Source organism: Phoca vitulina, unplaced genomic scaffold, assembly GCF_004348235.1.
Source record: "Phoca vitulina isolate PV1807 unplaced genomic scaffold, GSC_HSeal_1.0 scaffold58, whole genome shotgun sequence".
In the NCBI taxonomy this organism is placed as follows: domain Eukaryota; kingdom Metazoa; phylum Chordata; class Mammalia; order Carnivora; family Phocidae; genus Phoca; species Phoca vitulina.
The window spans coordinates 5,421,456-5,449,391 of NW_022589761.1; the positions used below are offsets into that span (position 1 = coordinate 5,421,456).

Sequence of the window (27,936 nt, forward strand, 5' to 3'; positions counted from 1 at the left end):
CAACTATATGCTGTCCACAGAGACTAACTTTACAGCCAGAGACACAAGTAGGTTGAAAGTGAAAGGATGGAAAAACATTCCATGCAAATAAGTTTTCATACAAAAAAAGTTTACAACACAAATTTGGACATTTTTATATCATAATAAAAGGTTTTATACAGCAAGAAGGTATAACAATTACAAACATTTGTGAAACTAATAACAGACCAAGAAAATATATGACTCAAAAACTGACAGGAAGAAATAGTTTTACAATAGTTGGAGACTTCAACACCCTGCTCTCAATAATGGAAAAAAGTCATTAAGGAAATAAAGGTCTTGAACAATACAATAAACCAATCAGAACTAACAGAAATGTACACAATACTCTAACCACCACCAACAGAAAACATTGTTCTCAGGTGCACATAGGACATTTCTATGATAGACCACATTAGGTCACAGATTAAGGCTTAATAGGTTTTAAAAGATATTATGCAAACTATTTTCTCTAATCTCAGCAGGATGAAGTTAGAAATTGATGAAAGGCAAATTGGAAAATTCACAAATTTGTGGAAATTAAATAACACATGCTTAAACAATCACTGAAACAAAGGAGAAATCACCAGGAATATTAGAAAATACCCAAGACGAAAGAAAACAAAAACACAGGGCACCTGGGGGGCTCAGTCGGTTAAGTGTCTGACTCTTGATTTTGGCTCGTCATGATCTCAGAATCATGAGATCAAGCCCCAGGTCAAGCTTTACGCTCAATGCAGAGTATGCTTAAGATTCTCTTCCTCTCCCTCTGGGCCTCCCCCTCCTGCTCACATGGGCGCGTGCATGCTCTCTATCTCTCAAAAAAAAAAGGGGGGGGGAAGAAGAAAGGAAGGAAGTATGGAGGGAGGAAGGAAGGAAGGAAGGAAGAAAGGAAGGAAAGATAGAAAAGAAAGGAAGGAAGGAAGAAAACAAAAACAACATACCAAAATTTATGACATGTAGCAAAAGCTGTATGGAGGAAGCTTATATTAAAAAAGAGAGATCTCAAATCAACAACCTTACTTTGCAACTTAAAGAACTAGAAGAAGAACTAAACCAAGAGCTAGACAAAGTTAAGAAATACTAAAGATGGGGCGCCTGGGTGGCTCAGTTGTTAAGCGTCTGCCTTCGGCTCAGGTCATGATCTCAGGGTCCTGGGATCGAGCCCCACATTGGGCTCCCTGCTCCACGGGAAGCCTGCTTCTCCCTCTCCCACTCCTTCTGCTTGTGTTCCCTCTCTCACTGTGTCTCTTTCTGTCAAATAAATAAAATCTTAAAAAAAAAATACTAAAGATTAGAGATTTAAAAAATAGAGAATAGAAAAACAATAGAGAAAAATCAACAAATCCAGAAGATGGCTCTTCAAAAAGTTGAACAAAATTGACCAACCTTTAGCTAGAGTGACTAAAAGAAGAGAGAAGACTCAAATTACTGGAATCAGAAATATAAGTGGGGGCATTACTACCAATTCTACAGAAATAAAAAGGATTACAAGAGTACTATGAACAACTGTACACCCAAAAAATGGAACCTAGATGAAATAGACTAATCCTTAGAAATACAAATCCTATCAAGACTGAATCATGAAGAGAATATCTGAATAAACTTATAATTACTAAGTATAATGAATAAACAACCAAAAACCTCCTCACAACAAAGCTCTGGACCCAGTGACTTTATTGGTGAATTCTACACATTAAAGAAATAGCACTAATCTTTGTTAAGATTTTCCAAAAACTTGAAGAGGAGAGAACAATTCCTAATTCATTTGCCCTGATACCAAAGCCAGAAAATGATAGTATAAGAAAAGTGCAGACCAATATCACTTATGAACATGGGTGCAAATATCTTTAAATATTAGCAAACAGAATTTAGCAGCATACTGAAAGGATTATACACCATGTTTAAGTGGGATTTATTCTTGGAATGCAAGGAAGTTTCAACATACGAAAATCAATCAGTATAATACACCACATTAACAGAAGGAAAAAACATAGGACCCTATCAATTTATGGAAAAAAAAGCATTCGACAAAATCCAACACCCTTTCATGATAAAAACACTCAACAAGGTAGGATAGAAGGAAACCACTTCATATATATCAGGATGGATACTATTCAAACATTTTTTAGATTTTTTTTAAAGATAAAACAAGTGTTGGTGAGGATGTGGAAAAATCAGAACGCATGTATACTGTTGGTAGGAATATAAAATGATAGAGCAACTGTGGAAAACAGTATGGCAGTTCCTCAAAAAATTAAAAATATAATTACCATATGAGCCAGTAATTCCACTTCCAGATATATCTATAAAGAAAGCAAGGGGGCGCCTGGGTGGCTCAGTTGGTTAGCTGTCTGCCTTCAGCTCAGGTCATGATCCCAGAGTCCCAGGATTGAGCCCCACATCGGGCTCCCTGCTCAGCAGGGAGTCTGCTTCTCCCTCTGCCCCTCAGCCTAGTTATGCTCTCTCTTGCTTGCTCGCTCTCAAATAAAATCTTAAAAAAAAAATAAATAAAACAAGAATAGAAAGCAAGGTCTCAAGGAGATATTTGTACACATGGTCATAGCTGCATGGTTCACGATAGCTAAAAGGTGGAAGTAAACCAAATATCCATTGACAGATGAATGAATAAGCAAAATATGGCACAAAAATACAATGGCATATTATTCAGCCATAAAAAGAAATTCTGACACATGGCATAAAACATGGATGAACCTTGAGGACATTATGCCAAGTGAAATAAACCACTCACAAAAAGACAAATACTAGATGACTCAATGCATATGAGGTAGCTGAAGTAGTCAAATTCAGAGAGACAGAAAGTAGACGGGTGCTTTCCAGGGGCTTGCGGGGGGCGGCTTTGAAGTTAGTGTTTAATGGGTACAGACTTTTGGTTTTACAAGATGAAAAGAGCTCGGGATGTGAATGGTGGTGATGGCTGTACAATATGAATGTACTTAATACCCCTGAACTATGCACTTAAAGATGGTAAAGATGGTAAATTTTATGTTATGTGTATTTTACCGGAGACTTTTTAATTTAAAAAATAAAGCATAAAAAATTGTGATGGATTCACTCAAGAGAGCACTACTCAACAGCAAAAGGAATGAACTGTTCATACATACAGCATGGATAATTCTCAAGATAATTACGCTGTAAAAGAAAAAAGACCAAAAATAGGGTATAAATACTTTATGATTCCAGTTGTATAAAATTCTAAGAAAGGCAAACAAATCTGTAGTAAAAAAAAAAAAAAAAAGAAAAGAAAAAAGAGTAAATCATGGTTTTCTGGGAAGGCATGAGGGATAGTAAAGGGCACGAGGTAGCTTTGTGGGTGATGGATAGGTCCACTGTCATTGTCATGGTTCTGGTGTTGGTTCCCTGAGTGTATACATACTGAAAAACTTCTCAAATTGTACACATCAAATATGTACAACTGTTGCATGACAATTATATCTCAACAAAGCATTTAAATAAATTGTTGCACATAAAAATCTGATCTCCCATTCATTTTAGAAAATTAGATTTGGCAACCCTACATTGACTCCCTTCTCTGTCTTGGCAGCAAAAATGGCTGGCTATGTGACAAATGCTACATCCCTGGAGTACAGGGTCTACCTTCTCTCAGCCCCCATTCTCCTGCCAATGCAGCAATGGCTGTGGCACGAATAATGCAGAGACACTTAGTACCCACAAAACCTTTAGGTTTTTGCTCTGTCAGTGACCTGAGTCATAGGACAGAGGTCTGGAGGTCCTGAGAATTTCTGCAAAGCCTGAATTCTGCAGTCACATTCAAAGGAACATTTGTGGATGCACTTTTAGAACAGGTACATTCCCTCTAGTTTGCTGCAGGCTCGTCTACTTCATCATCACCTCCAGTGTTTCCATACAAATTATGGTCTCAATTGGGCCCAGTAAGTCTTACAGTTAGGACACCTGTATACCAGATGCTAAACTTCAAGGCATATGGCCCCTTGGCAGGTGCCAGGTAAACAGTGTCTGCTTAACAGTGCTAGGGAACATGAGGCATCCCGTGGAAATGGGGCCCTATTCATGCTGCTCCCAGATACAGAGAAGGTTGTCACAACTACCCCGTCCTCAGGATAATCTCTGGCTCACAAAAATTCATGCCATTCAGATCACATTAGGCCCACAAAGTCCTACCATCTTCCCCAGGAAGCCCTGAGTAGCAACACAAAGGAGGCCAAATCTGACAGCTATTCTCCACTATCCTGCTCTTTCTCTGAGGCAATACATTTGGAGACCCTTTTAGTTTGGTAGACCTTAATTGTGTTCTCAACCCACTTCACAGTGATCAGAACACATGGGATTAAAGGGGGCTTTATCACTAAGGCAATGTAAAGTAGGTAGTTGTTGGGATGGGTAATGTGGAGTCTGGATAAATTCATCATGAGCATCATATGAGATCTTCCCTTGGAAGAAGGGAAACCTTCTCCGAAAGCCGCCAGGAGAACCCAGCTCAGGTCTTTGTGGTCAAAGATGGGTCATGTCCACAGCTACACTGGTCACAGAAGGGGGGAATGACATCTTCCTGTGGCCTCAGGCTACTCGGGATTCCCTCCTGGCAAAAGGGAAGAGGTCTGAACACAGGGACTGGCCGACACATGCTCTTGGAGACCTGCCAGAGCTCAATGGCTTCTACCACAAACACCTGCAGTGACAAAGGTCTGGTAGAGTCCACGGTGAGAAAATGCTACTTTGTTCCCGAGACCTTCCAACATAACTAGCATTCATAGGGAATCTGCCCAGTGTGGACACTGGGATGAACGAGGTTCAACCTCTGGCTGATGGCCCCCTCGTAAAGACTGTTCTCAGAGCTTATCTCCACTGCACATCGTTGTGCTGGAGGAGGGTGCACATTCTCTGCACTCCTTTCCCTAGTGTGAATTTTCTGGTGCCGGACGAGGGTAGGCCTCTGGCTGAAGGCTTTTCCACATTCGCCACACTTATATGGCCTGTCTGGTTTGTGAACCTTCTGGTGTTGCCTCAGATTAGACCTTTGCCTGAAGGTTTTCCCACATTCGAGGCACTCATAAGGCCGCTCACCGGTGTGAAGTCTCCGATGGTTATGGAGGCTGGAGCTTTGGTTAAAGAATTTCCCACATTCGGGGCACTGATAAGGCCGTTCGCCAGTGTGAAGTCTCCGATGGCTGTTGAGGCTGGAGCTCTGGCTAAACAATTTCCCACATTCGATGCACTCATAAGGCCGTTCCCCAGTGTGGACTCTCTGATGCTTCATGAGGTCGGAGCTCCGGCTGAAGGCTTTCCCACATTCGCTGCACCCATAAGGCCGTTCACCAGTGTGGACTATCTGATGTTGGATGAGACTGGCGATGTGGCTGAAGAATTTCCCACATTCGTTGCACTTATAAGGTCTTTCTCCAGTGTGAACCCTCCAGTGCTTAATGAGGCTGGAGTTGCAGTTGAAAGACTTCCCACACTCACTGCACTCGTGAGCACTTTTGCCCGTATGAACCCTCTTATGATGAATGAGGTTGGAGCGCTGGCTGAAGAACTTCCCACACTCGCTGCACTCGTAAGGCTTCTCTCCTGTGTGCACCCTCTTATGCTGAATGAGGTTGGAGCTTCGGCTAAAGAATTTCCCACATTCACTGCACACGTGAGGGCTTTCCCCAGTGTGAACTCTCTGATGTTTAACGAGACTAGAGTGTTGGCTAAAGAACTTCCCACATTCGCAGCACTCATAAGGCTTTCCTCTGTTGTGATCTCTCTGGTGCTGAAAGAGGCCGGAAGCGTGGCTAAAGAATATCCCACATTTGTTGCACTCATAAGGCCTTTCTCCAGTGTGGGTTCTCTGGTGCTGAACAGGCATGGGCTTGTCACTGAAAGCGTTCCCAAATTCACCGCACTTGCTATGGCTCTGCACGCCAGTGCTCTGGGGGGGCTCCTCCGCTCTGTGAGCGACCTGATGCCGCAGAAAGCCGGATGTGGCCGTCCCACCCACAAAGTCCTTCCCATCCTCCCTGACTGTGAAAGGTTCCTTTGATGTGTCATCTCTGCAGCTCTTCACAGGGGAGGCCCGGTCCTCATCCCTTCTGACAGGCTTGTCTATATTCACCATGGACTCGATCCCTCTCCCAGCCGCCTCACACACGTCTGGTTTCTGCCCGGCATGTGTTGCCTGGTGTTCAGTCAGGTGCAAAATGTCTTTCAAGTACAGGCCACACGCGTCACAGGAGTAGTCCTTCTGGCTGGACAGAGCCGCCTTGAGCTTCCTGTCCTGTGACACTCCTTCTGCAGACACTCTACGCTCACCCTCCGTTCCACAGCAAAACCCTGAAAGCAGAGAAGTGCTGGTGAAGTTCCTAGGAACTCAGACGGAAGGAAGCAGCCCCGTGACAAATCATGCCTGACCCTGGCATGAGTCCTCGGGACTGCTGGCAAGAAGAGGAGCCTGAGGTCAGGGTAAGGATGTCTGCTCTGCAGTACTGTGCCCGGCAAGGTCACAAACCAGAGAGGCCTTGCCAGGACCAAGGACACAAGGATGGGGCACAGTCTTAGGCCGGAAGGCGGGGTTTCCAACTCACTTCTTTCTAAAGGCTTCCCAGCAGGGCCTTGGCCGCTGCTAACACACGGAACCCTGTGCAGAACGGTGCGTCCAGGCCCAGGAAAATCTGATTGCAACTGAGCGGCCGCTGTTTAAGGACTATGAAAGGGAATATGCACCTATCATGCCATATTAAGTGTAGGTCCACGTTGGAGACAGTCACAGAGGGAGCTGTGGAAAGAGTGAGCCAGGGGCCACAAGTCAGAGCAGAAATGACAAGTGGGCGATGTGTCAAGAATGGGAAAGGAAAGGTAGAAGAGAGATGTGGCCATTGGCTTGGGCACCAAAACAATGACGAACATGAGAAAAACTGCAGGTGTGATTTGAAGACAGCAGTGACGTCACCTGTCCCCGCATCCCCTACTCACCAGAGACAGGTCCGCTGTACGCCCCTCTTGCCATGGCTGACGTCATGTCCACCCTGTCAGGCACCCATGGCTCTGCCCCAATCTGCAGCTGGGCGACTATGTGAGACCTGAAGGAGGTAAGTCCTGAGGGAGAGACAGGGCAGGTAAGTGGCCAGCACCTGGCCAGGTGAGCCACCTGATGACAGACCAGAGGAAAGAAAGCGAAATATTACAACAGGAACACACAAGGGAGGTATGGCAGGAACATCCCAGCGGTGACAGCAAGCGGTAACCACGTCAGGGCCAGAATTCCCAGCAGTCAGGCCCTAGGAAACGTTAGCTAAAGGACAGGACCACCCAGGCAGAGAGTGGCCAAGCCAGCCGGGATCCACTGGGCTACCTGCAAGACTCCTCGCTGCCGGCCCTTTCCCCACAATGCTTTGGGGCTGCTCAGAAGAGGATGGGACACTGCACTCGGCGTGGGCCTGGAATATGCAGCACATATCCTGGGAGAGGCGGGCAGGAAGCAGGGCCCATAGGTCTGGCCGTGGGAAGGAAAAGGGGACAGGCAGAAACGAGCTCAGGACCCCCAGTGGGTGTGAAGGCCTTACCCAGCGAGGCTATAAGTGCAAAGTTCTCCAGCATCACGTCGCAGTACAGGAGCCTCTGAGCCTCATCAAGGAGCCCCCACTCCTCCTGGGAGAAGTAAATGGTCACGTCCTCAAAGGTCACACAGCCCTGCCGTGATGGGGACAGTTCATTCCAGGATCAGCTTCTCTCCTCAGGCCTCCCCGTCTGTCCCCTGCTCCCTCTCCTCCCCAGCTTCCCAACTCAGAGGAGATCCCAGGCCCTGGCTTCACTGGTGTTTGCTCCTTCGTATGCCTCACCTGACCTCTGTGTCAGTCCACAGCATCAACGGGCAGGTGGGCAGAGGGACACCACGGCCCAACCCCCTCCTCTGTGGGCCCCCTCCCATGTCACCAACATCATGCTTCCCACATACAAACACGGACTCAATCTTCTCCCTTAATTGCCAGTACCAAGGCCCTGGGGCCAACAGCTCACACTCACTCCTATATACATATCACTTCTTGGACTGCACCTTCCTCAGACTCTGGACCTCACCACTGCATCCCCATTGTCACTGTACTCTCTCTCCATCCCAGCCCACATCATAGCCATTGCCATGGACCCTCACATGTCACTCTGCACACGACATGCAGAAAGTTCTTAGCAAATCCAACCATGATCCCATCCAGATCCTTGGATGGCTCCCACTGCCAAGGGCAACAGCCGCCAGTGATCTGAAGGTCTCCCCGCCCAGCTCTTTCCTGGCTTCAATCTAAGCCACGCAGAGCCACACAGATACCAGATACCCTTGGGCCTCTTTCTCTTCTATGTTGCACATGGGTTCTCCTATCCCCACCCACTCAGGGTCACCCATTCCCAGCTGACCCCATTTACCCCTGACCTAATTCCCCAGCCCAACTGAAAACCCCCGGCCCCAGCAAGGGGCACCACAGACCCCTGCCGAGGTTGCAGAGGGGTGAATGAGCACCAGCCCAGGGCTCGCTGTAATACTGCCTCCATTACTACGGAGCCTCCCCATCCCTCCCATATCTACACCACCTGCTAGACCCCCTTTCCCCACACAGCAACACCATCACCACCACCACGACCACTACTCCTCCATGTCTGTCTTGATGATGCCAAACAAGCCAACCACGGTGTCCCACCAAGAGACCCCGTTCTCAGTTCTCAGGCCCCGCCTTCCTCTTCTCTCTAACACCATTGCCGCCTTGACCTGAAGGTTCACCTTCTTGAACTGGACACGCAACCACACCCTTGTCCACACACCAGATGCCACATTTAGATGTTTTAACTGTGGAAAGACTAACCAAGTAAGAAAAACAAAGGCTATTTATACTGAGCTTGCAGCAGCGAGGGAGGGAGCCGCTGTTGCTTATGCTTTGGCAGAGGAGTGGGAAAAGGGAAGGCTTCAGATGTGCCCTGACTGGGGGCTGCTGGCCCAGGGAAGCTGCAGGCAGGCTAACTAGAAGCGGGGCATCCTATGTGATCGGTTAGGGGTGCATATTTGGTTTTCTCTGCCTGGCCCCAAGTTGGAAGTAGGAACAAATATTAGAGAAGCTGTCAGTTATTAATCCAGCCTGGTCATCTGGGGCCGGTTGTTACAGAAGTTACTGTTCCCGGATTGTCACTAGAGATAGCAATCTGGCTTCCTGTGAGTCTAATTTAAGCAGGCTAGCTTCCTGGGTTGTTTATTGTAGATAAAGAGGTTGGTTTCCTGGGCAGGTCCCTGCAGGTTGCGGGTAAGAATTCTATTTTTATATACGGTCTGGCCTTTGTCCCTTTGTGTATTTGGTCTCTCATAACCTTAACTATACCGCCCCAAACACCGTGACCAGTGGCAAGCTGCCCACTCAACTCCATTCAGGGGTCTCTGGAACATCAGAGCTTAGCAGCGCCAAAACCTCACTTCTGCTTTTATATTGAAAATTCCTTCTACAACCAACTTCCCCAGCTCCGTCCCGCATCCATCCTTCCAGCTGCTGAAGCCAAAAACCATCCCTTCTCTTTCTCACCTTCGACATCAGAAAATCTGGTCAGCCTGACTTAAAAGCCGGATCCAGAATCCAATCACTTCTACCTCCAGCCACCCGCAGTGCTCACCTGAACTACCGCAATAGCGGACTCCCTGCCCTCCCTGCCTCCACCCTTACCCCAAGTCCGTTTTCCACTCTGCGTCCACGGGGAGCCTGTCAAGACCCGAGTCAGATAATCTTCCTCTTCTACTCGAAACCATCTATGGCTCCCAACACCCTCAGAATAGAGGCCCAGCTCCTCAGCCCGCCATTCCGGGGCTCACTGTCTCCCACCTGCTCTCCGAGCCCTCAGCTCAATCTCACCGCCAAGCCTTGCACACGCCGGTCCCTGTGCCTAGGAAACCCTTCCTCGCCTCCTGCCCCTAGATTTCGGAAATGGGAAGCGCTCTGTCTCATCTCCGGCCTGGATCCAGCACCCCAGGCTGGGCGTAGCTCTCCCCCAGCGCCCCCAGACTCAAAAGCCGAGGAGAGGTGGGAGAGGAGAGAAGACAGACAAGGCCCACCTCCGCGGTCCGGGCGCCAGGCACGACAGCGTGGGGGTCGCGGTGGCTACTTGTGCACTCACCTGTGCCGGGTCTCTGAGTGCCGCCGCCGCCGCCATCGGTGCCCGGGCTCGCAGCGGGGCCGCCGGAGACGGGTCAGCCCCCGGTAACCCCCGGCTTCGCCTGGCCCCGGGCGCGGCGGGCCCTCGGGCCTCGGGCTCCCGGCTGGTGCAGGCGCGCGGGCCGCGGGCCGGAGCAGGGTCCCAGCCCCCCGGTCTCGGCCCCCTAGCTCCGGAAAGGCCGGGTGACGCGGGCGCGCACACCCGGCCCGGGCCGGGACTGGCAGGCCTGGGACGCAGGAAGTTCCGGCCCGAAGCGGCGCCGCGCTCCCGGGCTGTCATTGGCCCCGCGCCAGGCACGGACTCCAGGTTCAGTCTCCCCGGCCGGCGTTTCCCGTCCCGCCCACGGCCGCGCTGGAGGGCTGTGCTGGGGGCGGTGCCGGGGGCGGTGCCGGGGGGCGGTGCTGGGAGGGCGGTGCTGGGTGGTGATGCGGAGGGGGGGCGGAGGTGGTGCTGGGAGGGCGGTGCTGGGTGGTGATGCGGGGGGGTGGGCGGAGGTGGTGCTGGGAGGGCGGTGCTGGGAAGGCGGTGCTGGGTGGTGATGCGGGGGGGCGGAGGTGGTGCTGGGAGGGCGGTGCTGGGTGGTGGGGTGAAGGGGGCGAGGTGCTGGGTGGGTGGTTCCGGGGGGTGTCGGTGCTGAGTGGGAGGGTGGGGGGGGGCCATGCTGGGAGGGCGGTGCTGGGTGGTGGTCGTTCGGACAGTTCTGGGTGGTGGTGCAGGGGGTGGTGTTGGGCTGTGGTGCGACTGGGGAGGTGCTGGGAGGGAGTGCTGGGTGGTGGTGCGGGGGGCGGTGCTGGGAGGTGGTTCTGGGAGGGCGGTGCGAGGGGGCGGTGCTGGATTGTTGTGCGGCGGGGGGGACGGTGCGAGGGGCGATGCTGGGAGGTGGTGCCGGGGGTGCGGTGCCGGGTGGTGGTGTAGAGGTGGCGGTGCTGGGGACGGTACGAGGGGGCGGCGCTGGGGAAGTGCTGGTCGCGGCCGTGTGGGGACGGCGCTGGTGGGCGGTGCTGGGGGCGGTGCTTGGGAAGTCGCGCAGGGGGCGGGGTGAGGCGGTGCGAGGGGGCGGGGTGACGGGGGAGGAGTCAGTGTGAAGGGGCGGTGCAGAGGAGCGGTGCGCGCGCCGTTTTCCTGCTTCTCGGAGGTTCCCGTTGGTTCTTGGTGTCGGGGGCTCGGGAGCTTTTCATCTGAACCGGGCAAGTCCCAGTCGCCGTGAGGGGTCTCTCACGGGAGACCTATTTTTGCGTGCGTGGTTGGAGGCGCGTCCTGCACCTCTCAGACTTTCGGCAGGGCCCAGGTTCACACTGACAAATGAAGGTAAACACCTAATCTGCGGGGCCTGTTGTACTAACACTGAATGTAGCTCTAATTCAGTGCTTCTCAAACCAGCATCAGCATCATCTGGAAATTTGTTAAAAATGCAAGGTCTTGGGCAGCAACCCAAACCTAGGGACTCAGAAATTCTGCGGGTGGGGCCCAGCCTTCTGTGTGTGAAGAAGCTCTCCAAGGGATACCAATTTGAGAAAAGGGACTCTTGGTAGGTAACAGGGTCCACACGTATTTACTGCTGGATACTCAAGAGCCAGCCGCAGCAACATCAACCTCCTCATCATCACGAGTCCCACTGTGGGAGGGCAAATCAGAGACACCTCTCTACAGGGTAACGTGGAATATTTGTCAAAATAATGACTCTCTAATTCAGCAAGTAACAGTATAGGTGATGGTGATAATGTTCACGTGAAAGCACACTTTTTTACCATTTGGCTATTTTATTTTATTATTGAAAATACGTAGAAAAAATACATCATGCAGGAGAGTTTCATAAACAACAGGTAGGCCTATTGTGCAAGGGCCAGATTCTTACAGGCCACATGATTCAACATTTGAGAACATCAGGGTTAAATGTCCTTGAGTGGACACAATGGAACGGACGTGGTTTCAAGTTCATTACATAAGACGCTATGTCATTACTCATGTCTAATTCTCAGGCATTATTCAAGACACTTGCTGAGGAATGATACCAGGCCCTATTGTGCTAGGTATAGGGACCACCGCAATAGGAGGTTGTAGTGAGAGAGAGGGATTGAGATCAACTCTTACAGCCAAGCAACAGGTGGGGGCTAGGGGAGGGGTTCTGGCTAAACTGACCTAACAGGATTCTTGCTGAAGGCAGGTTAGGATGATGCGCTCCCCCCCCCCCCCCCCGGGGTGTTGGGGAATGAGGGACCTGATCAGATATCACCAGTGATCAGATACAGAGGGTAGTTCTGGTCAAACTGACTTTGGGATTCTTGCTGCAATGCAGAGAGGAACATGGAAGTCTGGAAGTCAGGGCCTCGTTGAGAAGAGAATTCAGAAGAGCCTAAGTAGAGGTTGGTCAAGGAGAATATCTTTGTCACAGGAAGCAACACTTGCCCCTCTCCTGACTACCCTGTGGCATTCAGAGCAGCCGAATCCAGGTACAAATATCCGATCACGAGATATCCCAGCTTGATGTCCATCGGCTGGAGGTTACCAGGCCTTGTCCTTGACAAGGCTCGATCAGCCTGCCACCTGAACTTGCAGCCCACCAGGGAACACAAAATAGATTACTTGTCACCTCTCACTCCCACTATAAGTTGTGGTTCAGGGACCTACCAACCTAGATTTCTATACATAGCAAAAGTGTCTCTCAAGAAAAAAGATATCTGAAATAAGATTATTTCAAGCCCCAAATGAAAATTTTAATGGAAAGTTAACCCATATAAAATGCAATTCTAATGATTATAACTTAAGAACAATGAAAAGTGATTCCAGGTGAAATCTTCGGGGTGATAGGGATGAGGATCTGAGAGAGGAGTGTATCTGTGGATTCCTGTAACTGTGCATTCTCTGTATAAGATGTGAATATTATCTCCTGTGGAGTTAGAACGATGGCATTACCATGCATACCATAAAATCATAGTATTCAAAATGGGACAAAGTGATGAATATTCTAAGTTCCCTATATTGTCTAGGAGAAAGGTAAACGTATTTATAACTCTGTGCACTAATGTGTTAAAATAAGTACTTGTAAATTTTAGCTTAAATAAAAGAAGTAAAATCAAAGAATGTACTTTCCAAACTAGAAAAAAAATTGGGGATTATATATTAGTAGAAAGTATTTTTAAAGGACTGGGTAAAGAACCAGTGAGGCAAAGAAAACCCAAAACCCAAACACATCAACCTTTACATTAAATTACTATCAAATAAACATTCAAATGAGCATTCAGGGATTTTTAATGTCTCAAAATGCCCCTGAAGGATTAATTATAATTAATTTTTATATTTATAAGTCTGATTCTGCTTTTTGTTTGTTTATTCATTTGGGATTTTTTTTTTTTTTAGATTCCACATATGAGTGAAATCAAATGGTATTTGTCTTTCTCAATCTGACTTATTTCACTTGGCATAATGCCGTCTGGGTCTGTGCATGTTGTCAAAAACAGCATGAGCTCATCCTTTTTATGGCTGCATAATATTCCATCCACATCTTCCTTATCCATTCATCTATAGATGAACTCCTAGGTTGCTCCCATATGTTACCTATTGTAAATAATGCTGCAATAAACATAGGGGTGCATATATCTTTTTGAATTAGTGTTTTTGTTTTTTCTTTGGGTAAATACCCAGGAGTGGAATTATTGTATCATACGGTATTTCTATTATTAATTTTTTGAGGAACCTCCATACTGTTTTCCATGGTGGCTCTACCAATTTACATCCCTACCAGCAGTGTACAAGGGTTCCTTTTTCTCCACATCCTTGTCAACACTTGTTATTTCCTGTCTTTTTTTATTTTAGGCAATCTGGCAGGTGTAAGGTCAAGGATTAAATTTTTCGAATTAATAGACATTACATTTAGAGCAGCTTTAGGTACAGCAAAATTGAGCAGAAAGTACAGTGTCCCCATGAACCTCTTCCCCCACACATGCATTCAGGTCCTCCTTCCTTCAACATCTGTGTAGGGCTGTGCATTTGTTATAATCCATAAACTAACATTGACACATCAGCATTAAACAAAATGAATCCATAGTTTAGAGTTCACTGTGTTGTACTTTTGAGAAAGGGAAACTGAAGGAATCCTATTTTTAAAAAACTGCTTTTTTTGTCTTTTCCTGATTCAATTCTTGCTAGGACCTGCACCCCCAACCTTACACATGCCTTAATATATGTCGTCCTTGTGAGGGTCAGGGAGTTCGTGATTTCTTTGGAGTCTTCTAGCACAATAGCTAACATCTAAAGGGGTGATCAGGTGAGGTTGTCATGTACATTTTCCAAGGTCACTGACTCCAGACACCTTGAGGCCAAGACCCCTGGCTCCAGGGTATAAGTGACTTATGGAGGACATCTGAGCACTCATCCTTGTTAGACCAGTTCCTGGATGCCTAAGAGGACACATATACCAGATCAGCATCCTCAAAACTCCAGACCCCAAAGATGAGACTCTCTCTCCTTTCCTTTTGAGTCTTCCAGATGTTCCAGCTCTATCTGCTCTCTCTACATCTTCAGTAAACTCTGCTCTTACTTCCTGAGGGCTCGTGTTTGATTTCCATCCTGCCCGAAGCCAAGGATGCTCTTGGCTGGTACTGTGGGACCCCCTCTGGGTCCTTGGACCTGGCCTCCTTGCATAACTTTCTGTGGGTTCTGACAAATGTATAATATCCTGTGTGGTGTCTAAATGGGATCTCTCCTGATGAGATGAGGGCCCCCAAATGTGGAGCGACAATTGGGTGGAAGCTGGTGGCATGGGCAGTGAAAGAATCCACCTGAGGCAGAACAAAGGAGATAGACGTTTACTGAATATACCGCAAGGAGCCCGGGGCAGGACAGCAGAGGAGAGGCCATCTGCCAGGAGGCAGTGGGTGGGGACTGTTTTTAAAGGGGGAAGATGAGGAGGTATGACAACATATGGAATTCTCCATTTTTGGTAACTGTGCTTGGTTGTAAGTAGCCCATTGGTCAGTTAGGGCCTATGAATATTTTGAGATGGGTCTCCTGATGGGCCTGTCTGGATTCAGACAGGGGGTCTCTGTGGGCCCTTTCTACATTCCATCACTCAAGCCTGTTTGCCTAAAAGCGACCTCTACGTCTTGTAGCCATCATTATACTTTCATACAAAATACTTCCACTGCCCTAAAAAATCCCCTGTGTTCCATCTATTCATCTATCCATCCCTCCCGCCCCTGCAAACTCCTCATAACTACCGACCTTTTTACTGCCTCCATAATTTTGCCTTTTCCAGAATGCCATATAGTTGGAATCATACAACATTTAGCCTTTTCAGATTGGCTTCTTTCACTTAGTAGTATACATTTAAGTTTCCTCTAAGTCTTTTCATAGTCTGATAGCTCATTTTTTTTTAGCACTGCCTAATATTCCATTGTCTGGATGTACAATGCTTCATATATCCATTCACTTACTGAAGGGCATCTTGGTTACTTCCAATTTCTGGCAATTATGAATAAAGCTGCTATAAACATCCATATGCAAGTTTTTGTGTGGACATAAGTTTTCTCTTCTTTTAAGTAAATACCACGGAGTGCAATTGCTGAATTGTGTGGAGTCTGGTGAGTTTTGCAAGAAATTGCCAAACTGTCTCCAAAGCAAATGTACCGTTTTGCATTCCTACCAGCAGTGAATGAGAGTTCTTGTTTCTCTGCGTCCTCAGCAGCACTTAGTGTTGTCAATGTTTCAGATTTTGGCATTCTAATAGGTTTGTAGTGGTATGACGTTGTTGTGTTAATTTGCATTTCCCTAATGATATCTGGTGCTGAGCATCTTTTCATATGCTTATTTGCCCTCTGTGTATCTTTGGTGAGTTATCTCTTCAATATTTTGCCCAGTTTTTGTTGGGTTGTTTACTTTCTCTGTCGTGTTAGAAGCCCTTTGTTTGTTTTAGCTCACAGTCCTTTATCACATACACATTTTGCAAAAAATTTCCTCCCAATCTGAAGATTGGTCTTTTTACTCTATTGATAGTGCCTTTCGTGGAGCAGAAGTTTTTAATTTTAATGAAGTCCAGTTAATCAATTTTTTTGTTTTATGGATTGTCCTTTGGTGCTGTATATAAAAAGTCACAGCCAAACACAAGGTCATTCAGATTTTCTCCTATGTTATCTTCTTCTTCTTCTTTTTTTTTTTTAAAGATTTTATCTATTTATTAGAGAGACACAGCGAGAGGGGGAACACAAGCAGGGGGAGTGGGAGAGGGAGAAGCAGGCTTCCCGCTGAGCAGGGAGCCCGATGTGGGGCTTGATCCCAGGACCCTGGGATCACCACCTGAGCTGAAGGCAGACGCTTAAAAGGCTGAGCCACCCAGGCGCCCCACCTATGTTATCTTCTAAGAGTTTTGCTGTTTTGTCCTTTAAATTTAGGTCTGTGAACAATTTCGAGTTAATTTTTGTGGAGATGAAAGGTCTGTGTCTAGATTATTACTATTATTATTATTATTATTATTATTTTGGTATGTAGGTGTCTAGTTGTTCCAGTACCACTTGTTGAAAAGATTACCCTCTCACCATTGAACTGTTTTTGCTTATTTGTCAAAGATAAGTTGACTAGATTTGGGTCCATTTCTGAACTCTTCAAGACCACCATGCAGTTCTCCTATTCTCAGCAGACACTGACTGGGTGTCCTACAAATCTGACTCAATTCTGACTCTCTCTACCTGAAGTTAGCATCATATCCTGCAGATTAAAGGCTCAGTCTCACAAGACTGTCCCCTACTTCGGATGCCAGTTCCAAGTCCAGATTGTTACCTGTTACTGGCTGGCTGACTGACTCTAAATCAGAGGTTCCCACAACCTTCTCCGTGGATTTGATCACTTGTTAGAATGGCTCACAAAGCTCAGGGAAACATTTACCTACCCTTACCAGTTTATTAGAAAAGCTATTATAAAGAATACTGATGAACAGCCAGATGGAGAGGTACATAGGGCCAGGTCTGGAAGAGTGCCAAATGCAGGAGCTTCTGTCCCCATGAAACTGGGGTGCACCACCCTCCAGGCATGTGGATGAATTCACCAAAGTGGAAGCTCATCAAATTTTGTTCGTCAAGAGTTTTTATAGAATTTAATCTGTAGGGCGCCTGGGTGGCTCAGTTGGTTAAGCGACTGCCTTTGGCTCAGGTCATGATCCTGGAGTCCTGGGATCGAGTCCCGCATCGGGCTCCCTGCTCAGTGGGGGGTCTGCTTCTCCCTCTGACCCTCTTCCCTCTCGTGCTCTCTGTCTCTCATTCTCTCTCTCAAATAAATAAATAAATAAATCTTTAAAAAAAAAAAAAAAGAATTTAATCTGTAATGCCCCCCAACTCCCTTCCCAGAGGTCAATGGCTGGAGCTGAAAGTTTCAGCCTCAAATCACTTGATCTCTCTGGTGATCAGCCCCATCCTAAGGCTATCTAGTGGCCCCATCCTGAGCTCATTGGCATAACTCAGGTGTACTCAAAAGGGGTTCCTTATGAATAACAGACACTCCTATCACTCAGGAAATTCCATGGGTTTTAGGAGTTTTGTTCAGGGACCAGAGACAAAAACCAAATATATTTCTTATTATAGCACAGTACCTTTGATATGATGTGGGGGGAATGACACTTTAGCTCTATGATCTTCTTGCCCAAGTTCCATAACCCCAGTCTAATTATGAGAAAATCATGAAATAAATTCCCATAGAGGCACATCCTACAGTCTACCTGACCAGTACTACTCAAAACTCTCAAGGTCATCAGAAACAAGGAAAATCATAGAAACTGTCATGGGCAAGAGAGGCCTACAAAAACATGACAACGGAATGCAATGCGGCATCCTGGGTGGGAGTCTGATGCATAGAAAGGGCATTAGGTTAAGAACTCAGGAAATTTGAATAAACTATGGGCCTCACTTAATAATAATGTATCAGCAATTGATTCATTCATTGTAGCAAATGTATCACATAATGTAAGATGTTATTCCTTACATTCCTATATACCTCATTAGTATGAGGGTGGGAGAGGAATATAGGAACCCTCTGTACTCTCTGTTCATTTTTTTTCTGTAAATCTAAAAGTCTTAAAGTATTTTATTAATTTTAAAATTCTGGGCACTCTTAGAGTTCACAAGTGTGATATGAACAGAGGATATGGCAAGAAAAGTGTGAGGACAAAGGATCAGATCTACAGTGCTGTTGTTTGCAGGTATGGAAATTGGGACTTGCATATATGAACACTTCCAATGAAGTTCAAGGTTAATCTTTTGATAGTGTTGTCTCCAGAGAACCAAATCTCCAACTTCTATATGTGGACTAGTGTAGATGGGAAGACAGGAGGAAAAATAGTGTTAACCTGTTGATAAGTATGGGTATAGTTAGTAAGTCCATTACAATATTTGAAAATGTCAGAATTGACCAAATTGGAATCTTCTATAGCCCATGTCTATGTGTGGAATTCTCATAGATGTTCCAGTAATTATCCCATAGAAGAAGAATTGATGTGGCCTCGTAGATAGAGAGCAGAAAGTCCTCAAAGCCACAGATAAAACCTTGGACCAGCGAAGCCCAAGTTTCTCTGAGAGTTTTGCAATTTTAGATCTAATGATCCATTTGTCCACTCCATCAAGACAGGGCAAAAGGAACAACCCAGATAGAGAAAAGTTGTTCTAACAGAAATTTAACAACAGCAAGCGGTGGTCCTCTTATATGGGAAAGCTTTGATTCAGTGAGGGAACACCTGCATAATGGTAAGGACATGTTCATAACCATAATATATAGGAAATTGAATAAAATTTCCAGTAGGAAAAGGGTTCTCCTGGAGGTGGCTTTCTTCCTTGCCCCACCATTACAATTTTACCAGGATTATGTTTTCAGCAGATGGGGCAAAAGAATACCCGTTGTTCCGGGTAAAGAGTAAAATTTTCCCACGAGTACCAATGGAGTTAGCTGATCTAGTTTTTCTCTCCCATTTTGTGAAAGTCTTAGACTACATTTCAGGCAAGGGATTGAGGAGAGCCCAAACGGCCATCTGGGTGTCTCCAAAGTTTATCTGGATGCAAAAGACATCCAGCTTGTTTCCAATTGGCCTTTTAATCTTAGGGGCTTTGAGCTGAGAGCTTTTCATTTCTTCTATTTGAGGGTCAAATGGAAGGCAGAGTAGATTTAATATTCTGTCTGGTTGTTGTGGAATTGGGACAGATTTATGAGTTGCTGGATTGGCATGTTTGTGAGCTGCTAGCTTTAGCAAGTTCCCCCTTTGCTTTGGGATCTTATTGCCCGTATGAGTTTCTATTTTAAATATGCCCACTTCTTTTTTTAAAAATTTTTTTATTGTTATGTTAATCACCATACATTACATCACTAGTTTTTGATGTAGTGTTCCATGATTCATTGTTTGTACACAACACCCAGTGCTCCATGCAGAATGTGCCCTCTTTAATACCCATCACCAGGCTAACCCATCCTCCCACCCCCCTCCCCTCTAGAACCCTCAGTTTGTTTTTCAGAGTCCATCCTCTCTCATGGTTCGTCTCCCCCTCTGATTCCCCCCCCCTTCATTTTTCCCCTCCTGCTATCTTCCTCTGTTTTTTTTTTTCTTAACATATAATGTATTATTTGTTTCAGAGGTACAGATCTGTGATTCAACAGTCTTGCACAATTCACAGTGCTCACCATAGCACATACCCTCCCCAATGTCTATCACCCAGCCACCCCATCCCTCCCATCCCCCACCACTCCAGCAACACTCAGTTTGTTTCCTGAGATTAAGAATTCCTCATATCAGTGAGGTCATATGATACATGTCTTTCTCTGATTGACTTATTTCAAATATGCCCACTTCTTTTGGTAATAATAAATCCTCTAAGTGATCAGCCACACATTTCCCATATTTAATTGGTGTTCCAGTTGCAGTCATAAATACCAGTCGTGTACTGTTAACCTTAAAAATAAAAATGTCAATTGTCTTACCAGCAAAATGGGTTTATTCAGAGTAAGAGAGAATTACAATTCAAGACACGCAAGCTACAGCAAAACCATAGGCAAGGCCAAAGAACAAAGGAGAGGAACGCTCTTTTATAGAGAAAAAGGGGAATTTGGGAGGGGCTGTTAGCAACAAAAAGTCCATCGGAGTAAACTGAGAGTCCAAAGTGTAGTGGCTTTTCATTGGCTAAGTTATAACAGTCTCTCATTGGCTGGGCTGTTGCTGGGCAAGGAGAAAATCTTCCTTCCCAGCTCCTGGGCTGGTAAAGGAGACTTCTTCCTGTTGGAAAATGCAAAGTACGTCTCTTCCTGTTGGCTCTGCAAAGGACTGTGAGGAGTGGTATGGCGTGAGAGCTCCCCCTTCTGGCCTGTGACTCCATTTTATTTTTTTATTTTTTAAAAGACTTTTATTATTATTTTTAATTGGCTCCATGCCTAGTATGGAGCCCAGTGTGGGGCTTGAACTCACGACCCTGAGATCAAGACCTGAGCTGAGATCAAGAGTTGGACGCTTAACCCACTGAGCCACCCAGGCACCCCCTGACTCCATTTTAAATGAGATTTTCTTTATTCAGTTTCACATTTACAAGGAATGTAAGGTTTCAAGGGACAAAATATAACTTTGCTGTCCAGGTGCAATATTTAGAACATGATATCTCCTCTGAGGGAAAACCCTTTTCCTCGGGACTATCAAGACCATCTTTAACTACCCTCCGCCTGAAACAAAAAGACAACTCTGGGGCTTTCTAGGATTAATTGGATATTGTAGGAAGTGGATTCCTAATTTTTCTAATGTAGCATCCCCTTTATATGGTATAATTTAGGAAACTACTTGACCTCCTACAATGGGACTCACTTTCCATGATGGCATTCAAATCCTTAAGGACCTTCCTTTCCTCTGCTTCCACCTTGAGACAAGCAAATTATCCTTTGCCTTTTCCCCCAGTCACTCATGAGAGAGAAGGACACGCTTTAGGTGCCTTATCTCAGAAGCTTAATGGAAGCTAAAGGCCCATTGAGTATTTCAGCCTCACTCCAGACTGTGTGGCTGAAGCCTTTTCTTGTTTTAGAGCAGTTGTGGCAACAGCAAAATTGGTTCAAGTTACAATGGACCTTGTGTTGGGTCATAGCCTGAATTTTATGTATGCTGTGATGCCCAGATCCTTCTCCTAACTGAAACACTGTGTGTGTGTGTGTGTGTGTGTGTGTGTGTGTGTGTACCTCTCAGCTTGCCTCTCTTGAGATTTGTTTGCTCTCTCCTCTCACATTACCATCCCCTGTTGTTCGAAATCTTAACCTTGTGCTCTTCTTCTTCTCCTAACTGGAGGATAACCGTGTGATTGCATTGCTGCCACCAAAACTTAACCCTTCCTCATCCTGACCTTTTAGAGGTTCCCCTTACAGACCCAGACCTCACCCTCTTTGTTGATGGATCTTATCTCCTCACCTCAGACGGAACATTCCAGGCAGCATATGCCACTACAGATGTCCAGAACCCCATGAATATGAGTCTCAGCCTGACACAAAATCATCCCAGGTAACAGAATTCATCCCAGATAGCAGAACTTATGATTCTCACAAGGGCCTGCACTTTAGTTAAGACTAGGAGAATTAATATCTGCATAGATAGTAGATAGCTTTTGAGCTAGAACAGTGGAACCGAATAAAAGGGAATGTCATTTAAGACGGAGTCGGGAGGCCAGAAGGGGGAGCTCTCATGCTGTACCACTCCTCACAGCCCTTTGCAGAGACATACTTCGCATTTTCCAACAGGAAGAAGCCTCCTTTACTACCCCAGGAGGGGGAAGGAAGATTTTCTCCTTGCCCAGCAACAGCCCAGCCAATGAGAGAGTCACAACTCAGCCAGTCTTGGACTCCTAGTTTATTCCAATGGACTTTTTGTTGATAACAGCCCCTTCCAACTTCCCCCTTTTCTCTGTAAAAGAGCTTCCTCTCCTTTGTACTCTGGATTCCCACATTGTTTTGCTGTAGCTTGCCTGTCCCGAATTGTAATTCTCTGCTATTCCTGAATAAACCCATTTTGCTGGTAAAATCATTGACAGTTTTATTTTTAAGGTTAACACAAGCCAGAGCTTCTAGTAACTGTCTAACCGTGAGTTACTGAACCCAGTAGAACAAAGAAGGTCCTCCACATATTGACTGAGCACTGAATTATAAGAGAAGCCCAGAATCTTCAGATTTACACTTAACATTCACACAAAACAAGTGGGGACTTTGGAAAAACCCTGGAGCACGATGATCTAGGTACACTGTTGACTTTCGCGTGTGAGGATGAATAGGAATTGGGGGTTAGATAAAGGGGGTCTGCTGAAGAAAGCAGAGCATAAATCAACCACGATGAAAGAAGTCACGTCAGAGGGTATAGAAGCAGAGATAGTGTTGGGGTTTGGGAAAAACAATATGCATTTTACAATTTCATTTATGGCTCACAATTCTTGGATAAATTGGTAACCCTTTCTATTAGGTTTCTTTACGGGTAGAATAGATGTGCAGCAGGGGCTAGATGTGGAGATAAGAAGCCCTTTGTCAAATAATGTATGAGTGATAGGTCTGAGACCACAAATCACCTCATTTTTAGGGTACTGTATTGAGTTAATTTAGGGAGAGACATAGGTCTATATGCATCTTTAAAGGCTCTGCCTCTCAGAGGTTTCCTACATCTGTCATTCCTTTAGCCTACAGTGAGTCAGGAATGTGAATGAGCATGTCCCAGATGTGGGGCTTATCAAGGGCTTCGGAAGCTCTGAGAGGTCAAGAAAACCTGGGTCATCTATCAAAACTGTCAGAGGACACAATGAATGGGGGAAGAGTCTAGAACTTCACAGGTTAGTCTCTTGGGTCACGTTAAATATTAACATTACAATTAGAAATCAAATCTCTGCCTAATAGCTTAAAAGAGGTTGTGGAGCTTAACCAAAAAAGCTGTGTTGGGCATCATGGGGTCTAAGAGACAAAGAAGGTTCTTTTTTTTTTTTTTTTTAAGGTTTTATTCATTTGAGTGGGGGGAGAGCGAGTATGAGCAGGGGAGGGTGCAAGGGAGAGGAAGAAGCAGATTCCCTGATGAGCAGGGAGGCCGACATGGGGCTCGATCCCAGGACCCTGGGATCATGACCTGAGCCGAAGGCAGATGCTTAACCGACTGAGCCACCCAGGGGCCCCAAGATTTCATTCTTTTTATGGCTGAATACTCTTCCATTGGGTATATATAGCACATCTTCTTTATCCATCCATCGAGTGATGGGCACTTGGGTTGCTTCCATAACTGGCTATTGTAAATAGTGTTGCTATAAACAAAGGGGTGCCTGTAGCCTTTCAAATTAGTGTTTTTGTATTCTATGGGTAAATACCCAGTAGTGGGATTCCTGGATCGTATGGTTAATTCTATTTTTAACTTTTTGAGGAACCTCCGTATTTTTTTCCAGAGTGACTGCACCCGTTTGCATTCCCACCAGCAGTGCATGAGGGTTCCTTTTTCTCCACATCCTCGCCAACACCTGTTTTTTCTTGTGTTTTTGATATTAGCCATTCTGACAGGTGTGAGGTGGCATCTCACTGTGGTTTTGATTTGCATTTCCCAGATGATGAGTGATGTTGAGCATCTTTTCACGTCTCTGTTGGCCATCTGTATGGCTTCTTTGGACAAATGTCTGTTCATGTCTTCTAGTGCCTCTTCATTATTGATTGTTTTCAAAGTATTACTATTTCCTTCTCAGTTATTCTTTCCATTAAAATTTAGAAATCCCCTTTCAAGTAATCAAAAAATAATTCCCTAGCACATTTCTTTTTTTTTTTTTTTTTTTAAGATTTTATTTATTTGACAGAGAGAGACACAGCGGGAGAGGGAACACAAGCAGGGGGAGTGAGAGAGGGAGAAGTAGGCTTCCCGCCGAGCAGGGAGCGCGATGCGGGGCTCGATCCCAGGACCCCGGGATCATGACCTGAGCCGAAGGCAGACGCTTAACGACTGAGCCACCCAGGCGCCCCTCCCCAGCACATTTCATGCAACTTGATGGTCAAGGTGGTTGGGCCTGATGCCTTATTGTCTGTGGTGTGGAAATAGTACCTCTGAGATTACTTTTAAGATTTCTTTGGGGGTTTATATCTCTTTTTAGGTTTCCTCTTTTTTCAGCCTGTCTTTGCAAATTATAGTTCCAAGATTAATGTTTGTCATTTAAATTTTTAATTAATTAGTGTATTTTTGTACGTCTTTAAGTAAATTTGTTTTAATGCCATCTCAGGAGATGAAGGGCAGTGATATTCACATCTGTGTGTCTGGGCTTAGGCACAGGTTTGATTCCTGGCTCAGCTGCTGTGAACTTTAAGAAGAAAATGTTTGTAAAGCCATCAAGTTACTAGTAATCAAGTTGTCCGTTTTATGCTAGGAGTGTTTCTGATGTTGTTGCTTTCAAAATACACAAGTTCTTACCAACAACTGCCTCAAATGATGGTGGTATCAGTTCTTGCTCCACACATATGACAGGTACCCGAGACTTGAACCCCAAACTACATGCCAGCATCGCGTGGCTTCTCACTGTCCTCTCCAAAAGCTTGGCCAAGCCACCCCCTGCTCATCGGGACCACTCTTCAGGGTTCTAGGCCCTGAGGATTAAATAGAATCACCACGCTATTCATCAACATTCTGTATCTTACTCTTCCCTCTCATACAACTCAACTACAGCCCCTACATATCCCCGAGTCAACCAGCTGTTTTCTTATAACCCCTGGATTTTTGAATCTCTGAGATGCCTTTGCCTTAACATGAGACCATGCAAAGTTGGGGATTTGATCTGTATTATAATCCAGCCATCCACAGGATTAGACTTTGGGTTTAGTTTTCAGAAATCTCAACTCAGTGACGGAGGGAGATAAGGGATCCTTTTAGGACAGTTGTAAAAGCTTTCTGTCCCTTACCTTGACTTTGAGCTGAGAATTGGAAGCTCTGAGCTCATCTTCTTTCTGTACTTCAAAGCAACCAACCAACCAACCAACCTTTTAAATTTTCACTAAAATGATCTATGGCAGCAACTATGTGGTTGGTCATCTAGAACCTTACGTCAGAGACGCTTCAGTACAGGTATCTTGATTGCAGGTGTCGTGTTGGTCCCAGCCTGTCGAAGGTAATGTTCTCAGCTAGGAACACCTGAGGCCCTCACCAGGCCCATATTACTTGTAGGGAGCCCCAGACATTTCCCCCAGCAGGGCCAATGTTGTGGCTGGCCTGGATCTTGTTCTTACTTTGATTTCAGGATGCACTTTGGGGAAAACCATCGGAGCATTTTGAAAAACAAGAATAATTACTCACAAGTCTCAGCATGCTGGGGCCACAGAGCAAGGTCACAGACAGACAGAGAGAACACAGACCTGGGGCTCTGCCTTTATTAGGGTCTGAGGATGGGGTATCTGGGGTTTCACAAGGTCACTCTATATTGGCTAATTTGAAGCATGAGTGTGGGAATCAGGGCATGGGAGACTGGAGGCAGGGTCACTCAAGAAGCGTCAGTTGTTCTTTTTTTTTAAAGATGTATTTATTTTAGAGGGAGAGAGAGAGCGCGCGCACGGGGGGAGGGACAGAGGGAGAGAATCTTCAAGCTGACTCTGCGCTGAGCAGGGAGCCCAACATGGGGCTCGATCTTGCGACCCTGAGATCATGACTTGAGCCAGAACCAAGAGTCGGATGCTCAACCGACTGAGCCACCCAGGCGCCCCAAGGAATGCCAGTTTTCATGGCCACCTAGTGTCTGCGGAAAGGAGAACTTCATGGGTGTGGGGGTGCCTAGTTCCTTACCTGCTTATTTTACTAGTAGCTATGTCATGCAGATTTCAATATGTTTATCTGGAGTGGATGTCTGTTGAAATGGAGGCCTTGGCAATCAGTGCTTAACGTCAGACATTACCCTACAACAGGCAATAATAACTTTAGTCACCGGTGTGCCATGGCCCGCCACAGACAACCATTGTCTCCTCCACCATCAGAAACAGGGGCGTGAATGCAGTTGAACCTGGTCACATCAGAGAACCAGTCCGGATTCCTATCCTTCAGATTCTGTTCCCTGGAACCACTCACCATACCAGCGCTGTCTATCCATCTGAATTCAGCCAGGGAAGCAGAACCGCTCTGAGGATGCTGGGGTAAGGGATTGCTTATAAGAATCAGACCTTGGGGCGCCTGGGGCGGGGCTCAGTCGGTTAAGGGTCAGGCTGTTGATTTCGGCCTAGGTCATGATCTCAGGGTCCTGGGATCGAGCCCCACATCAGGCTCCGCGCTCAGTGGGGACTCTGCTTGAGGATTCTCTCTCTCTCCCTCTGCCCCTCCCCCCACTCACATGCTATCTTTCCCAAATAAATAAATAAATCTTAAAAAAAAAAAAAAAGAACCGGACCTTCTACAACTGCTTCACTTCCACCAACCAAATCTCATGCCAAGTGCTTTCCTGGCCAACTCTAACCCCAAAGCATGCAGGGCAAGGGCTTCTGAGGAAGCTAACTCTAGTGTAGTGGAATAAACCGCCACAAGATCCATGCAGCGGATTTTTTTTTTTAAAGATTTTATTTATTTATTCATAAGAGACAGAAAGAGAGAGAGAGGCAGAGGGAGAAGCAGGCTCCCCACTGAGCAGGGAGCCCGATGCAGGGTTTGATCCCAGGACCTGGGATCATGACCTGAGCCGAAGGCAGACGCTTAACCATCTGAGCCACCCAGGCGCCCCATGCAGTGGATTTTAAATGAGATGTTTACATGAATGAGTTGGAAAGGAATTAGGAGGATTTTTCAGGGAAATTATGATTAGAATCCTGACACACATGTTTGATTGCCCACAAAGTATTTTAATGGACGTTCTAGAACTTGATCTTCGGCGCTGACCTTCGGAATGACGTCCGTTTCATAGTCAAAGACACTTAAGTGATAGATTAAGAGAGTGGCCTGATGGCACGTGGTTAATAAGGCAGAATTGGTCCGAGGTCTATCTTACCCACTTCCAAACGTTTATGCTCTGTTCTGGACATGGCAATAGAGAGCTCCTGGCCCCCCTTCTTGATCAGTGTAGATGAATCTCTGAGAACCGTGTCCTCGTTCTCTCTTTTACAAACTCATCTCTCCCTCCCGTCATTTTACACATGTGTCTTGATATTTCCTCCCTCTGTACTTAGTTTTTCATTCATTCTCCCGCAAAATGTCCAACTTATTTCTGTAGAAAAAATTCCCCCTTTTCTACAGAACCCCTCACGCCCTCTTGTCACACACCTTGCCAATCTCCTGACATCGTTCCCAAAACTTCTCTCTCTTACAGATCTTCTTCCATGGGAACCTGTAACTTTTTGTTACAGGAAAGTCTAAAGATTTGGGTTCTAATTCTGGATTTAACTTTCCCCCAGGCCACAACTTTTCCCTCTAAGCTTTAGGTTCCTCGTTTCTCAGATGTGGGTTGACTAGGATCCTGTGTGTGAGACCACTTTGTAAACTCTAAAGCACTAGAGAAATGCCATTAGTTGTTATCCTTTCTTGTGGGATTCTCAAATGAAAAAGTTGATGCTGAAGGATCCACCGAATAAAAAATATTGCTCGAATTTATTGACAGGAGCAGCAGAGTCCTTGACCCGAATCAGCCTGGAGTGGACCCCGAGGAAGTTGTGCATACCAGAGGGGCAGGTACTGACAGCCGGCTGGGTGGAAAGTGGGTAAAAGGAAAACACTAGGGAATAATTCTCCCTGGCTGCCCTGGTTTGGGTTCCCTGTGTGGGATGGCTTCTATCCAGGCCTGGGTCTAGCCCTGGCGT

General features: G+C 46.1%; 1 protein-coding gene and 1 long non-coding RNA gene across 5 annotated transcripts; one reads left to right on the forward strand and one right to left on the reverse strand.

Moving 5' to 3' along the window:
* Positions 1-2,717: 2,717 nt before the first annotated feature.
* ZNF792 (zinc finger protein 792) lies at positions 2,718-10,387 on the reverse strand. Of its 4 annotated transcripts, none has more exons than XM_032390256.1 (4): positions 10,144-10,387; positions 7,566-7,650; positions 6,976-7,098; positions 2,718-6,336 (listed from the first exon to the last, which is right to left on the reverse strand). In XM_032390256.1, the coding sequence occupies exons 1-4, from the start codon at positions 10,177-10,179 to the stop codon at positions 4,763-4,765; spliced, it is 1,818 nt and encodes a 605-aa protein (XP_032246147.1). In that variant the 5' UTR covers positions 10,180-10,387; the 3' UTR covers positions 2,718-4,762. The 4 variants fall into 4 exon arrangements, with proteins under 4 accessions (XP_032246147.1, XP_032246146.1, XP_032246149.1 ...); XM_032390255.1 differs by having other exon boundaries at positions 7,566-7,692; XM_032390258.1 differs by lacking the exon at positions 7,566-7,650 and having other exon boundaries at positions 10,144-10,386.
* A 925-nt stretch (positions 10,388-11,312) lies between these two features.
* On the forward strand, positions 11,313-27,808 carry LOC116623333. The gene is made up of 3 exons (XR_004297705.1): positions 11,313-11,490; positions 26,134-26,289; positions 27,738-27,808. It is a non-coding gene; the product is annotated as an uncharacterized LOC116623333 (long non-coding RNA).
* Positions 27,809-27,936: the final 128 nt, after the last annotated feature.

Coding starts and splice junctions, on each gene's coding strand:
- ZNF792 (XM_032390255.1), bottom strand. CDS start 10,179: ATGGCGGCGGCGGCGGCACTCAGAGACCCGGCACAG. Junction 7,099..7,565: donor TGCACTTATAGCCTCGCTGG/GTAAGGCCTTCA, acceptor TCTCTCCCTCAG/GACTTACCTCCTTCAGGTCT. Junction 6,337..6,975: donor GTACAGCGGACCTGTCTCTG/GTGAGTAGGGGA, acceptor CTCTGCTTTCAG/GGTTTTGCTGTGGAACGGAG.